Source organism: Lytechinus variegatus, chromosome 13, assembly GCF_018143015.1.
Source record: "Lytechinus variegatus isolate NC3 chromosome 13, Lvar_3.0, whole genome shotgun sequence".
NCBI classification, from domain to species: domain Eukaryota; kingdom Metazoa; phylum Echinodermata; class Echinoidea; order Temnopleuroida; family Toxopneustidae; genus Lytechinus; species Lytechinus variegatus.
Genome location: NC_054752.1, coordinates 17,851,519 through 17,867,241, shown reverse-complemented (window position 1 = coordinate 17,867,241; position 15,723 = coordinate 17,851,519). Strand labels below are relative to the sequence as shown.

General features: G+C 38.8%; 3 protein-coding genes across 5 annotated transcripts in view; 2 read left to right on the top strand and 1 right to left on the bottom strand.

Moving 5' to 3' along the window:
• LOC121426123 (cytochrome P450 2U1-like) overlaps positions 1-9,921 on the top strand; it is a 28,529-nt gene extending 18,608 nt beyond the window's left edge. For all 3 annotated transcript variants that reach the window (XM_041622291.1, XM_041622292.1, XM_041622290.1), the window contains 5 exons: positions 1,775-1,949; positions 3,075-3,162; positions 4,908-5,316; positions 5,706-6,168; positions 6,907-9,921. In XM_041622291.1, coding sequence (XP_041478225.1) covers positions 1,775-1,949; positions 3,075-3,162; positions 4,908-5,316; positions 5,706-6,168; positions 6,907-7,091 — 1,320 coding nt within the window. In that variant the 3' untranslated portion in view covers positions 7,092-9,921. The remainder of the gene's footprint in view (positions 1-1,774; positions 1,950-3,074; positions 3,163-4,907; positions 5,317-5,705; positions 6,169-6,906) is intronic.
• The window catches only part of LOC121426122 (sushi, von Willebrand factor type A, EGF and pentraxin domain-containing protein 1-like), an 80,430-nt gene extending 67,291 nt beyond the window's left edge, over positions 1-13,139 (bottom strand). The window contains 2 exon segments of the mRNA XM_041622289.1: positions 9,853-9,921; positions 12,812-13,139. Coding sequence (XP_041478223.1) covers positions 9,853-9,921; positions 12,812-12,821 — 79 coding nt within the window. The 5' untranslated portion in view covers positions 12,822-13,139.
• Positions 13,140-13,584: 445 nt separating this feature from the next.
• Positions 13,585-15,723, top strand: part of LOC121426678 (P-selectin-like) — a gene marked incomplete at its 3' end in the record, with an annotated part of 34,163 nt that continues 32,024 nt past the window's right edge. Inside the window, exon 1 of the mRNA XM_041623051.1 lies at positions 13,585-13,790. The remainder of the gene's footprint in view (positions 13,791-15,723) is intronic.

Sequence of the window (15,723 nt, the reverse complement as noted above, 5' to 3'; positions counted from 1 at the left end):
TACCTGTAGGTCGCTAGCACGTGTGCAAGTGCTGTACGACCTCCAGTCGAGTAAACACGGTAAGTGCGACTACTTAGTTGTACCAACTCTCGCACGAAGTTGTACAACGTTAACACTCACACGATGATCGCCCGATCGATGGTACGACCTGATGCGAGTGAATTGATCGTATTTGATCACGTTTGGATTTTGAAAATTTTCAAAGTTCAAATGCGACCAGTCACGAACACCTCTAGTTAGTGCGATCGTGCTCGCAAGACACCAAGAGATCGGTCATGCAACAACAGGAAAAAAGACTAATCTCTATAGGTCGCTAGCACATGTGCAAGTGTTGAACGACCATAAGTCGACATGCGACTAGTTAGTTGTGCCACCTCTCGCATCAAGTCGTACAACGTTGAACAACACTCACACGATCATCTCCAGACCGATGATACAATCTGATGCGAGTGAATCGATCGTATTTGATCACATTTTGATTTTGAACTGAACATCTTCAAAGTTCAGATGAGACTAATCACGACCACCTCGAGTTCGTGCGATCGTCTACAACGACTGCGAGTGCTCGCAAGATATCAAGAGATTGATCGTGCAACAACGAGAAAAAACAGTTGCAGGCGGTCGTAAAGAAGGTCGTAAGTCAATTGTGAAAGGGGCTTAAAACGACTTCACGTCGCCGCGACACGACTCACCTGACTTTTCATGTAACCATTGTTATTGCTAGCTATATAACTTTTGTTCGCTATTTCTAGAGCAGTGGTAAAGCGGGTCTGAGTCCAATTGGGAATGTTACGCGGATATGCCAATTGCAGGACTGTTCAAAGCTGACTTGACGCCTAGTTACTTCAAACTACAGAATCCAAGTGCCCAATGGTGCAATTGGGCACTCGGTCCTAGCAGGTGTAAGTTCCGGTGTTACACACATTAGTCGAGCAGCCTCCGACGCCGGCCTCAGTCCACTTTCGATATGTATCACCACGCTAAGTAATCCGTATGAAAAGTATTGGAGAAAAAAAGTAAATCAAGTTTGACCCTTACTTGATATGGGATTGAACATATACATGGTCCAGAGGGTCAGATAATTATGCTACAATCCAGTCTGTACTTCCAAATATATACCCAAGAAAGATTCATGCATGCGCAAGTCAATATTTCCATCCTAACTTTCCGGTCTGGGAACTGAATGTTATCGGAATGTGTTTTCATTTGCCTACTATGGGAAAGAAATCTTCTTTTCAAAAATTTGAGAATCGGTTGTTTAGTCCTTGTTTCTGAACAAGCGAAAAATTTATTTGCAATTTTTCTTCAGCTCGGAAATTTAGGACGGAACTGTTATTCCGGTTCACCAATTTTCGACAAAGACCTCCCAGCTGTTCCATATCATTTACTGTGTTCTTAGATACTCCGTATATCTGAGCAGATACTCGATATTTCTATTAGGCCTAATTGATATTTGTATCACCATAAAAAATCCGTATCGACAGAAAGTGCTATTCTGTATATATTTGTCTAATTTCACATTCTTTTCATACGCATTTTGTTTTATGTAATATCATTTATCATGTGTTATTTTTGACAAACTTCATGTACTTTTAATGTGTTATTTCTCTAAATACTTGATTTTCATATTATTTGCTTTATGTAAATTTAATATGTTTTTAATGTTTAATTTGTTTATTTTTCGTGTGCTGTATGTCAAATTTGATATTTTCGTATCTTAACTGTCGACAATTTATTTTTTTCATGAATTGTTTGTTTAATTCAATTTCCTCAGGTGATAAATGATTGGACAAAAAAGTATGGTTCTGTGTTTTCCTTCAAGCTTTTGAACACCCGGGTCTACGTCGTTAGTGATTTCCGCATGGCACGGGATATCCTAGCAAGCACCCACGTGACCGCAAAGTTGCCATTTCCAGTGCTAAAGACGCTTCATGGAACGCACAACGCTGGTAAGCCTGACGCCCTGTACAACTACACTGAAAAAAAAATTGCCGGTGTAACCAGTCCGATTTCTATACATATAGGAAAATGCCAGTGAGAGAGGAGTTGAAACATCACCACTTCGGCTTTTTTTAGGCTAACGCAAGATATGCATTGAAACGACACTTATCAATTAATCTATCAGTGTTCAACCAATATCGGTTGGATTCTTAACCGGTGTTGTTCCAACACTTTCCCGGTGGATGTTTCATAAAGCTATTTGTAAGATAAGAACGACAGGCGATGGTTTAGTGCGTAAGAAAGGAACACCAGTCGTTCTTACAGTCGCTCTTAACTTACGAACAGCTTTATGAAACAGCCTCCTGGTGTTTTCGATATAGATGCCGTGCCGGCGTTAAATTAACACCAGTGTTTTGGCACTGAGGTTGAAATTCTGGCCTGTTTTATTTGAAATTGACCGACCCTCTTCATCACCAAGCAATATTGTTCTCTTTTTATATATTATATATGTACCAAAAGATCTTATATATCGCCATGATGAACGTTCCAGTTATGTTTGTGCGCATCATGATCTGCGCATATGCGCATATTTTACGACTTTGAAGACCCGGGTAGAAAAAAAAATAAGCACATGAACCATAATACCTCCATGCATGAACCTATGTTATTTTTTTTTGCATTTTCACAATACATAGATACAAAAGTAACTCTCGGCAAAACTTAGTGAAAATGACAGGGACTTCTTCTTAACTGTGGAACGTCCTAATTGTCATCATTCCGTGCACAAGGCCATTTTTCAACCAAGTGATTGATGATGATGTGGTGATGCAGATGAATAATAATGATGATGATTAGAAGAATTGAAAAAAGTAACAGCAGATGAAGAAGAAAAGTAGATGATGTTGAAGAAGGAAAAGAGGGGGAGGAGGAGAAGATGGTTTTACTTTGGGCCATGTATGACATAAAATAAAACACACTACAAGCACAAATGGGAAACTGCATAAGATAATTTCCAAGGTTTTTTTGGGGGGGCGTCCATATGTTTTATCTGTTTATAACGTACAGAAATTATTCCTAAACTATAACCACCAGCACTTTTTAAACTCTCATAACTTTTATCATTCCTTCAATAGGCATAGCGTTCTGTAGCGGAGAAGTATGGCAGGAACAGCGTCGTTTATTTGTATCTTTCCTCAAGAATGCTACTTTAGGCGGGGTCAGGTATACGATTTTCTTTTCTTAAAAGTCAGGTCCACCCCTCGAAATACTATTTGAGATGAATCTACAGAAGGGAAAAATCAAACTAGCATGATAGCCCCATTTCACATATAGCTACAAGGTAATTTTGGGACGTGCCCACAGTGATACTGTTTTCTCAAACTGTTTATTCCCTTTTTCCACAAAGCCAACATTTTAAAATTAAACAAATTTAATGTAAAATAAGAAATCAATGAAATTTAGAGTTTCACTTATGTGACATGCACATAATTATGCCCAAATGTCCGTTTGTAACGCTCTACTGCAGCAGCCACCCCTACAAAGTCATGGTCTCACCTCTCTTCATCAATCTATGTATATACCAAGGACGGCTCGGATATTGAGTCCACTTCCTGTCAACACATTCCCTTAATAGCTCTCAACATGGACAGATTAAAGAATAGTATTGATTTATATTCAATTAGCATGGTGTAAAACTTTGTACTAGTGCTTTAATTATGGTTTAATATGTGGCAGTCATGGGCCACTTTTCATCATTTTATGATGGCAACATCAGGCCCAAAGAGAGCATTCTATATAAAAAAAAATTTAAAAAAATATGACAGTTTGTGAAATGGGAAGTCGATTTAACGCACCCACTGTGTGTGTGTGTTTTTCACCATTTGATATAGAAAACAATAATTGTAGGCTCCATTAACCTATAGTCTGATTCTTTATAAAAACACAATGAATCTATGAATAAGTTAAGACCCTCATTGTCACCAGAGGTATAGTAATTGGAAATTGAGTATAATAAATACAAAAAAAGAGGATAGTGATTGGATGGCATCATCGGATCACTCGCCTGTATTCTGATTTCAGGCCAGAATGCAAAACTTTCTTCATTGCTTTGTCATGGCCCTTTCCTCCCTGTTCAATGAAGCTGTCAAATGTGGTGGGATATGCAGGGGCAGCGGAATGGTTTTGAAAGTAGGTGAGGACTCTGACCATGGCAAAATTAACACGAATTTGTAATTTATTACTCAATACCAAATGTAATTCTTCTCGATTGTAACGGTATTCATCTATACCTCTAAATCCTCCCAAATATGACGATGTCTGTAAATAGTTTTACTGACCTTGTTTTCACTTCATGTCAATGATGTCAACCTGCATTAATCGCATTGATTTCATTAATTATTTCTTTCACATATCTAAATCTGGTTGAATCATCATTATATTCATGTTTTATTTAACAAAAATCGATAAAAAAGAACAGTGGAGGGTAGTCCGGTTCAGTTAAAAACTGTTTTACAACGGAGCCCTCCACGAATAAAAAGAAAACATAAACATGATAAATCAAAAGCAGAACACACCATCGTAACTCATGGAGGAATTGATCCGATAATTTCCCAGCTGGGTGTTTCTCTGTTCGTAGATTACGAACGTCTTTACGTACGATTTGTGAATCTTTCTTGTACGAGATAAATGTGCTACGGGTGAAATCCGATCTTATACGATTAAAATTGTTATTGTTAGCAATTCTTCGAATGCAAAGTTTGCTTTTTGTTAAGATTTAATAAGAATCATAGAAAGTTTCCCCCCACCTGTGTTAAAACAGAGCAAAATAAGGTCTATGGGGGTCTAGCCTATCAAGGAGCTACTATCTTATTCAGCAAAAGAGCTTGTCATCATCGTGCGTAAAGCCAATTGTAACTCACGAATTGCTTTATGAAATGCCCCCACCCTTGTTTTCTTTATCTTCAAAGGTTTGAAAAACTCGTTGAGGAGCAAGCACAACGCGTTCTTTTGGAAATGGAGAAGATGGACAAGAAGAGCTTTGATCCCAGATACATGATCCATGCTGCGCTAAACAACGTGGTCCTAAGAATCATGACTGGGGTGAATTATGATCATGGAGATCCTGAATTCATCCTATTCATGAAACTCTCATCACGCCTCTTCAGTTTGTTAGGTCCGGGAGGACTGCTAGCAGTGCTCCCGGTACTCGCAGCTGGCACTTCTAAAACGGGACAAGATTTGACAGAAACATGGAAAGACATCCTGATCTTCCTCAAGAAACGAATTGCAGAGCACAAAATAAATTTCGATCCGAATCAGGAGACTACCGATTTTATGCACCTGTATCTCCAGGAAATGGCAAGAAGGGAGTCGCAGGTAGGATGTGGTGAAAATGATTCTTTACCTTTTAAATTGTTTCTACAAAACAAACCCACCTGTCCATAGCTGTTATCCCTGAAGCGAGAAATGCATTTTGCTTAACCTATCTCGAAGAGCAAGATTATGCCGAAGGACCCAGCCCCAATTTCTGATTATTCAGAGGTTTGACCGAACCAAAATAGACGAAGAATGGTAAAATTGTATAATAATGGCACTTATGGCAGGCCTTATTTGTCAATGCTTTGGACTTTTTTTCTGTGTTCTGAGTTGAAAAAAAAATATCATCTAGGTGTGTTCAAAAGTATATTGTAAACCTATTTTAAAGAGATGGCATCATGCCGAATACACATTGTAATGAACCTGTTCAACTTGCTTTTACTATCCAGAATGATCAGCGATCTTTCAATGACACCAACATGCTGGCGAGCACCTTTGATGGGGTTATAGGTGGAACAGACCCAACAGTCCTAAATATCTTATGGATCTTGCATACATTTGCTTGTTATCCCGAGGCCCAACGCCGAGTTCGTCGAGAGATATCCGAGGTTATCGGCAACGACAACTTTCCAAGATTCTCTGATCGACTACGAATGCCTTTGACAATGTCAACGATCACAGAATGTCGCCGTTTCCGACCAGTGGTTGATATTCTTATTCCCCATGTGGCCACAAAGGATTGCAAGATTGGCGAGTATGACGTCACAAAGGGAGGCGTGGTTACGGTCAATTTATTTCATTTTTCCAAAAGTCCTGACCTTTGGGACAAGCCTGAGGAATTCCAGCCAGATCGATTCTTGACAGAAACCGGGGAGTTTGATATGAAGAAAGAGCCTCTCTTCTTTGGAATAGGTAGGTGGAACAGAACTATATGACCGTAAATATTCCAATATAACATACAGACGTTCATTTCTTTTACAGTAACATAAGGAGTTCTCATATATAAAAGCATGATTGCAAGATATTAAGTAATACGTCGAGGTTCGTTAGCGTGTTTTCTAACCTGAATAACCTAAATGCGGTTGTTTATTAATAATTGTTGAATGCCATAGACCCTTGGCCTACTTTATTAGTAAGAATTGTCCAGATCATGATTCTGTCAAGAAAAGACCCCAGTTGCGTAATAAATACCAGCCATTTCAAGGAGTCCCCCGCAACCATAGTGCAAGTGGCATTATTGAGTTTCATCGTATAATTGACATGTACATACTTCTTATTAAAAGTTCTTGCTACAAATGTAATTTTTTCTACAAAAGGGACCATTGGTGTGTAGATTTCATGCCATCGAAACTAATGCCAAAACGACGATTGATATGTCATGGGAAGTAACATAAAAGCTGTATATCGTGGTGCGGTTGCCGAGTGGCCTATAAGGCGCCCAAATAAACGTTTGCAAGTCTAGGGTTCGACTCCCGGCGAAGGCACCTATCATGCCTATGCCCACGAGCAAGACATTTAATCGACAGTCACATTTATCCTGCATTCAAATAAATGGAAATGCCATGTGCATTCTTGGGAACAAAGTGTGACTTTAAACCAGAATGCTGACCGTGAACTTCTTTACATATTGCGTTCTCTTTATGTATATAGGTCGGAGAGTTTGCCCGGGAGAGCAACTGGCGCGAATGAACATCTTTATTTTCATCACTCACATCCTGAAGAGATTTGCCATCAGTCTTCCAGAAGGTGCTCCGATGGACCTACCTGCTCTCCATGGTTTAACTACCAATCCAGATCATTTCGAGATTCATGCTGTAAAGATTGATGACGACTAGATCGAAGGACGGAGGGGTACTCGTCACCTGACACATGGGAAGCGTTTCATGACAGGACTTGTCGGACAAGTCCTTACAAGTCCTGTTCTATCCCACAGTTACCATATAGTATAACATTGCCTCTCAGCTAGCTAAAATCCAGGCGAGTTGGCAGATCTGGCAAATTGTCGACAATGTTGATGAAATGCTCCCCAAGGCGCCCTGGTTCTGTTGTAATAAAATGGACGGCAGGCAACGGTATTCTATCTTGGATGCATGCCATTTAAATCTGGGGTACCTCAGGAATTAGTGATCGGGCCACCTTATTTCTGCTGTATATCTATGGCATCTAACTCAATATGCATCACTTTACCGATAACTGGTGTGATCTATGTAGATATCAACATAAAATATGTTTCATATTACAATACGACCACCAAAACGGCCACCAAACCATTTCTGATCGGTCTAGTGTCCTTTGGTACTTACAGAGTCAAGAAGACTGGGGAAGGTCCTTCCCCATGATGGAAGTGAGCCCCTGTACAACCATGGACCTACAACGAACATGGTATAGCACAGCTTCGCATTTTCAAACGGGCCAATATCCAAGGTCGATGCAAGTATCTCGGATTTACCATATCAAAAGACCTCGGATAAAATACGAACTGTCAACTTGTTGTCAGCATGGCCGGCAACAATCTTCAGTTGCTGAGGAGAACTCGTTCACCTTAGTGTTCTTAAATAGAACTGCACATAAAACCCGGTTTCGACCACAGCTTGAATGGTGCTGATTCAGGAAGCCTAAACTTTTTAAAGAAATCCGTTTGAAGGTTATCTCTCTTTGTGGCCTCCTTGGAAAAAATATGAAAAGATACGATGTCAAATTTCATATACTGATTCCATATAGTGATTTATGTGTTTCGCTGATTTTCAACTTTTGTTTTCTCATTGTTTTCCAATAAAAATTTTGTTGCATCATCATTTTTATTGAGCATTTAGTTAATCGATTTTAGCTGTAGTAAGATTCTTTCCATGGTTAAAAAATTCTTTTTAATCTGCTTCTTTTTATGTGTAATTATCATTTATATCAATTGTAAATATATGAAATTAAATTTGTATAATAATTTGTGCCTTGTTGGAAATTAATCGAATTTTATATTTGTTTATGGGATAATTATTGATTGCATCAATCACACTCATTTGGAAGACGGATACTAGATAAGCGCTTCGCGTAAGGATTTGTTGGATGTTTCATGATGTGAGGTTCGTTGGTCACCATCGACGCTTCTCAGCCAACATGGCCAATCATAATCGAGGAAAGTTTTCATAAAACCCTTCCTGACTTCCGTTTCATGAAGATTTACGAATACACTCTTAAATGTTGGGCAACATATAGTGTCCATACAATAATTGGTTAAATATCCAACCCTGGGTAGTTTTCAACCCATACTGTGTAGTTCTCACCTGAAGCCCACATTATTGGTTTAAAACTACCCAGAATTTGATAAAGATTTGACTAATTGTTGTATGGACAGTATGTTGCCAATCATATTTAAGAGTGTATACATGGCCCTGGAAAGTGGGAACTTTTAATATCTAGGGTTGCAGGAGGGTTGTCCAGAAAAAAATAGATAAAACAAATTGTCAAGCCAAAGTAACAGAGTTATGACTTAAAAATGAAGGAGATTTGGTCGGATGAAATAAACTGAAGAGTTTAATAAAAAGGGGGGGTGGTCAAATCACGACATCTTAGCATACCAACCGGCCCCACGGGGTGCTGCCAATCGTAAATAACATACACACCCCTCTTTCCATGTCCATGCAAATACGGCAACTTTGTCATTATTGTCATAACTACGGCCATGTAAACATTATTTGTATTTGGCCGCGCCGTTGCCATGGTAGTTGCTATAATACATCCTGGTCAACAGTGAAAGGACCTTCCAGGGGTCGTTGACCGTTCCCTGGGGCAGACATGTTGCAGGGCAAATAGTGAACACTTGTACATCAAACCATCATAAATCATCGTATTTATGGCCTGATGCTTACGTTTTTCACATTGCCCTATACTGTGACGTCATCTGAGAACGCTCTACAGTTGTATCTCTTTACGAGATTAATTAAACCTGAAGTTGGTACGAAGGGGCAATCCTACACAGCACTGAAAATTTCATTAAAATCGGATGAACAATAAGAAAGTTATGACATTTTAAAGTTTCGCTTAACAGTTATGCACTTCTTGGTCGGTATGATGCAAATGAGGGACGGATAAGGTCATCCACTCACTATTTCTTATACATTTCTTATGTTTTATTCCTCCTTGAATGTGTGGAATTACCATTAACATTTTTTTTAATTTTTCATGGTTCAGACACTTTGACCCCTGTCAGTTCTGTACAAACAGAAAATTGTATGGTTCGAACAATGAAAATCAAAGGAAATAATGAGCGAGGGACTTCGTTGATTCTCTCATTTGCATATCACTGAGCTGTGCATAATAACTGTTGTGTGAAAAATAAGCCGAAACTCTAAAATGTCACAGCTTTCTTATTATTTTGCATCGATTGTGCTGAAATTCAGTGTAATTCTTGTTATATTTCTTCTCTATTGATTCGAATCAACATGCACTGGGACGGACTTGACCTTTAATAACGTTATGATATTACATCATCTTGCAAATGGCACTTTGCCTTTAAATCATCCCCATTCGACCCCGCATTTATATACAGAAAGTGATCGAATCCGGGAAAGACGGAAGATGTTATCACATAGGTTATCTTACCACTGTTTCCTGCCAGCATAAGGATGATAAAACACGCCAGAAAACAACCAGTAAGAGTTCTTCCAGCCACTGAAAAAATAAATTATAAATTTATGTAGGAAAGAGTCTCGAATGATCTTGGAATGTCTGTCGGGGGGGGGGGGGGTAGAAATCTGCAAGCACAGACTCAGTACCATGTCTACGTTACAGATTTATTTTGATGTAAGGCAGACAAGACATACACACTTTGAAATAATTATAATTTCATGTAATAGCCTATTAAAACACGCCAGAAAACAACCAGTAAGAGTTTTTCCAGCCACTGACAAAATAAATTATAAATATCATGTAGGAAAGAGTCTCGAATGATCTTGGAATTATAATTTCATGTAATAGCCTATTTAAAAAAAGGAAAAGTAGGGGCATGACATATCCCATCCATGGCGTTATATCCTTCGACAAGAAATGTATCCACTTTTTGCTGCACTCAACCCAGGAGAGGTAGATGGGTACCAGGCAGGGTAACCCTGGCTTCTCTCTACAACGCAACAATTCCTTTGAAATTTCAAGTCAAATCACAGTGGAGAGCTGAGAGGCTTTTGTCAAAAGTTGGTGGAACAGGACAGCATCGGAATTTCTCGACTCTGGACAACGACATATTTGCATCTGTTCGTCCGGTACAAATCTTCGACTGATCTGCAGTCCCAGTCAACCAACTTTCGACTAAAGCCTCTCAGCTCTCCATTGTGATTTTAATCGCATTGTCAAAGGAATCGATGCGTTGTAGAGAGTGTCTCCGTAGTAATTGCGAAAACCTCCTATTACTATCCAATCGAGCGCATATAGGGACGCAATTGGCAGTGATATTACACTGTAAAAAATATTGGGCAAAATTTTAACCAGCAAGAGGGTAGTTATGTATCCAACCAATTTTGGGCGGTATTTTACCCAATGCGGGAAGCATGTTGTCCAGTAAGGTTAAAAAATAATCAGAAATTACTTAAGAATGAGCAAAATTTCATCACACTGGATAAATAATAATGCCCAAAAGAATTGCCCAATGTTGGTTGGATACATAATTACCATCATGGAGCATTTTTACCCAATATTTTTAAGAGTGTAGCATGTTGGTATTATTATTATGACATCATCGGTTTGCCCAACGGATATTCATGACGACGTGCATAAACTGTTTTTTTGGAAACAAAGACAACATTACTTTATTATTTGTTTTCAGACTTGGATGAAATCTGATGCATTTTGCTCAGTATATATATTTACATCATTCTCACCCTGGAGTTGCATACTTAACAGCCATGTTTCATATTCTCTACGTATAACGACTACATTTTTCATGTTATCATACATGCACGCCTATCATGCCTATTGCATTCAAGTGCAAAGATATCTTACACATGTATCTGTTCTACTATTTGAGTGTAGAAGTCAAAGCCAATAAATAAAATAAAATGAATAGATTCTTGACCTATCCACTCAACGGTTTGATACATGTTTGGTTTAAATATTGCTATTCTTCGGTATATAAATTCATTGTTTGGTATAAGCTGATTGGATTGCTCAGCTGTGATGTTATGCGCTACAAAAACCTAATATTATTCATTGTTATTATTATCATCATTGTTTTTAGTTAATATTATTAGTAGTATAATAATGGTATAATAGAAGTAGTAGTAGTAGTAGTAGTAGTAGTAGTAGTAGTAGTAGTAGTAGGTTAGTTAGTTTCATCATCATGATGATAATTATTACCATCATTATTGGTTTATTACGATCATCATCACAGTTATTCCCAAATATTTTTTTTAAGATTCCATTCTGTATATGGGAGCTGTCAAAGATTATATTAACACCCGACCATCCAGTGGTGTCATGAGCCAAAGAATTTGAGGGGGCTAAGTATGGAGCATCTGGAAAAAATTACTAAAAAGCTGCGAGCGATCGAAGTGAGCAAGCAAAAAATTCGACATTTCTATTACAAATATCCAATTTTGTGACAGAGTTTGACATTATATTCAGAAAATGATATTTCACCCTTCTCTCTTTCCTTTCCCGTTTTTTCTTGGTCGTTAAAAACTGGGGGCAAGCGCCCCATGCCCCCTCCCTTATCTTTACGCCACTGTCATGAATGTGACAATGTTTAAGTTTTTTCCGGTCATGCTTCTACCTTATAGAGATAATAGCTCTATGCTTCTACTATCACTATAAAGCCTGACAACATGGGGACGAGGTTGCATCTTTTATATTCTGAGCATGTATGCGAAATGATTTTTGTTATCAGTATATGGGGCTATAACAGATAGGCCTAAGCAGTTGTGCTTCCTATCATGCCAATGATGTGTAGGAATATTTTTTAATTGTGGAAATAAAGTTTAATCTGAATTTGACTTTAAATGTACGTGGCCTTTTGGAGATACAAGTAGCAACAGAGCGAGAGTATACCACATCTAATATATGTAAATATCACAACGAAAGGCACGGACCCTGGATATGTAGGCTACTTCTCACTATTATCATGATTATTAGCACTAGTCATATCATGGCCGCATACAGGTTTTCTGGTGGTGGCGCATGGTGGTGGTGGTGTGCTGCTGCTGGTCGGATGCCCGGGTCGGATGTGATGATGATGGTGATGATGATGGTGATGATGATGACGTCGACGACGACGACGATGGTGATGGTAGCGGTGGTGTTGCTGATATGATGATAATGATGATGATGGATGAAGAAGATTGTTATGATGATGATCATGACGACGACAGTGATGGTGATGGTGGTTGATGAGGATGATACACTTGCGCGGTATGTTTGCAAAGTGTGGGCTATAACAATCATGCAATGTAAGTCTGATCACCTACGGACCTCGTTAGCATGTGATTACTAAATATCAGATAATTCTATGAAAAAAACGATACATGTCTTTAAGCATATGCGAAAGAAATGAAAAAATATATATTATTCTTACCAGCAAACATCTCTTAAATTGAAAACGTGAAGCTCGCTGATTTGAAGAAAAATAGGTAGTATATTATACCTCTACTTATTCTGCAGAAGCTTTAGTTTCGAATCTTGGCTTTAAATTTTTGGCGACCAATCCGTACTACTGATTTACATAAACAATCTCCCGCCCACAGTTAGTTCCCTATCCCATAGACATTGCCTGTGAGTACTCCGACTGTTTCAAGCTTGAATGTCCTATTGAACGCTGCTTAATATGGTCGAAAAGTCTGACAGCAATATCCAAAGGGCCAGGTAGAAGATGATGGAAGCAAGAACGGTAATGGATTTTTTTTTTCTCCAGGGAATTCCCAGACTGAGTACGAAAGATGAGACGACCGAAGTCACCGAACATAAACCAGTTAGCCACTCGCGTTTATTTTCTTCTCTTGGATGAGCATGTTGTCGGAAAGCGGAACCATGTATCAAGAAACGACCGACGTGATAGGCTAAACAAGTTCGTGCATACTTTCTTTCAACCAATCAGCGTGAAGTCACCGCCCATCCATCGAGCGACCAGTCTCGCAGGAAAGCCTCGCCGAAGGGTGATTGTATACACTCAGGTTTTAAACAACTGCCTCTTATTTCACTCGTTCGGTGACTTTAATGTAAACATATCTGAAGGATAATACCTGAGCAACGTGATATGAGTAAGAGGTCAACAAAAGCTTTTGCTGGAAATTTTCAGATTTGAGTAGTCCAAAGGAGCTTCACTGTGAACAGGATCCGAACTCCCTGATTGAAACGAGGAGACTAGATCTCTTCTGTGGAGAGTTCTACACGTTGCTATACGTTTGATATTCAAGAAAATCTTCTGGATCAGTTCTCTGTTGATATCTGTTTACTTTGGAATCCTGTCAAAGACTTCAGCACCAGGATGAAACTTCCTCTGGTGAGGGGGTTGTGCATATTGGCGATTACAGCGCTTCTGCATCACCATGGAACAGGTAGTGTAAAATGGAACATTAAATTTTCTGAATATGACTGCATATATTACGGAGCTTCCATTCATATAGCTCCATGGACAAGTCATGATGGCTGTATGTTTGACATTATTTTGAATATTGTGGTTTGTGTTTTCGCATAAATCGTACAGAGGTTTTCGAACATGGTGGTGGTAATGATGATGCATTTGATGATGATGATGATGATGATGATGATGATAATGATGGTCGTTGAAGATGTTGATGACGATGAAGGTAATGAATGTTTTCATTACCGTTATGTAATGATTTTTATTATATATTATTAGTAGTATTTTAATAGTTTGTATTATCATCACATCATCATCATTATCATCATTATTTTCATTATTATTATCATTGCTGCTGTTGTTGTTATCATCATCATCATAGAATTAGTATAATTTTCATGATCATTATCAGTATATAAGCAACGTAAAGATATTTATCACATTTTTTACTGTTTTCATAATTAGGAATAAAGACAATACATAAGAATTGCCCATAAATTTAGAGTTGTTTTGAAGAGGAATATAGTATAGTGGGTTGAAGAAGTAGTAGTAGCTGTTAACATTGTTGTAAAATTTGTTAACAAATTTATCAGCATTACTCCTATTTGTTTATGATCAGTATGCTCGATCTGTAATGAAAATCATAAGGTCAGTATGCTCGATCTGTAATGAAAATCATAAGATCATAAGTCAGAAAAATTAGAAGATATTGCGTATTAATACGTGTAATTACGCTTAGAGTTGTCAATAGGAATTGTGTCGCGCCACATGAGCGCATAATTTGGCAGTCAGTGATCGCCGGGGGGGGGGGGAGTAAACGGGCAGCGGCGCGGCCCTTTGATGGAGGATGCCAAGTCAACCTTGGTTTTTTCCGGGGGTTTTCGAAATTGAAATACGAGGCTAATTAATACACGACCCAGACCTCTCTTTGCATACTCTTTTTCCTTCTTTCAAATTTCTAACTCCCCCTCATTTTTTCGCTACTTATACAGCCATAGGGGCGACTATGCCCCCCCCCCCCCCCGTATGGCAGTCCCTGCCCCCAATCGTCCATAGGCGAGATACAAGCCCGTTGCCTGTGAGTGGTTTCAAAACTTACTAATTGTGAAAGCCAATATGATGTTTTGCCGGAAGAATATGAATGAATTGTATGGTGGATATTTTCACCCAATCCTACATGTTTATTTTTAAGTCAATACCCTATCTTTTGCATATGCGTCATCACGTTGACAATGTATAGATGATGTCACCGATAGATATGATTAACCTCCATAGATAAAACTGTTTAGCAATGACTATTGTCAAGTTTGACTAATTAAGCATTATTATAACATACACCATGGATCTTACTAATTATCTATACAAGGAATAAGCTCTGCATGTAAAACCTATAGCTGTACTGTTTTACGCTCGAGTGAGTTTGACTAGAGTACACCTGCTACTTCTGAATTGACATCTGTCTGATTCTTTAGGATATAATGATATTACACTTGCTTATGGTTTCTAACATTTTGATCAGAAGTTCGTAAGTGTTTTTATAATAACTTCAATGCAACTACCCTGGCTGCTAGTTACGCGGGCTCAGCGTTCCGTGGAATACATCTCTGCCAGGTCCCTACTTTCCTCACCTGGGGTGAGTGCAGCACAATATGGACGAATTTCTTGCTGAAGGAAATAATTCCTAGGGTAGGATTTAGACCCACGACCCTCTCAATGAGATACGGGAGTCAGAACCACTAGGCCTACACCTTGACGTCTCCGCCATTTGTTGCAAATTTTTCACTTTTTGTTTTTCATATGGGGTTCACGATAGCATCCTAAAGGGGTTCTAGTATTGTGGTATTGAGCCGACCGTCTGGAATCTTCCATTATCCCCCCCCCCCCACACACACACCTTTGATTCCTGG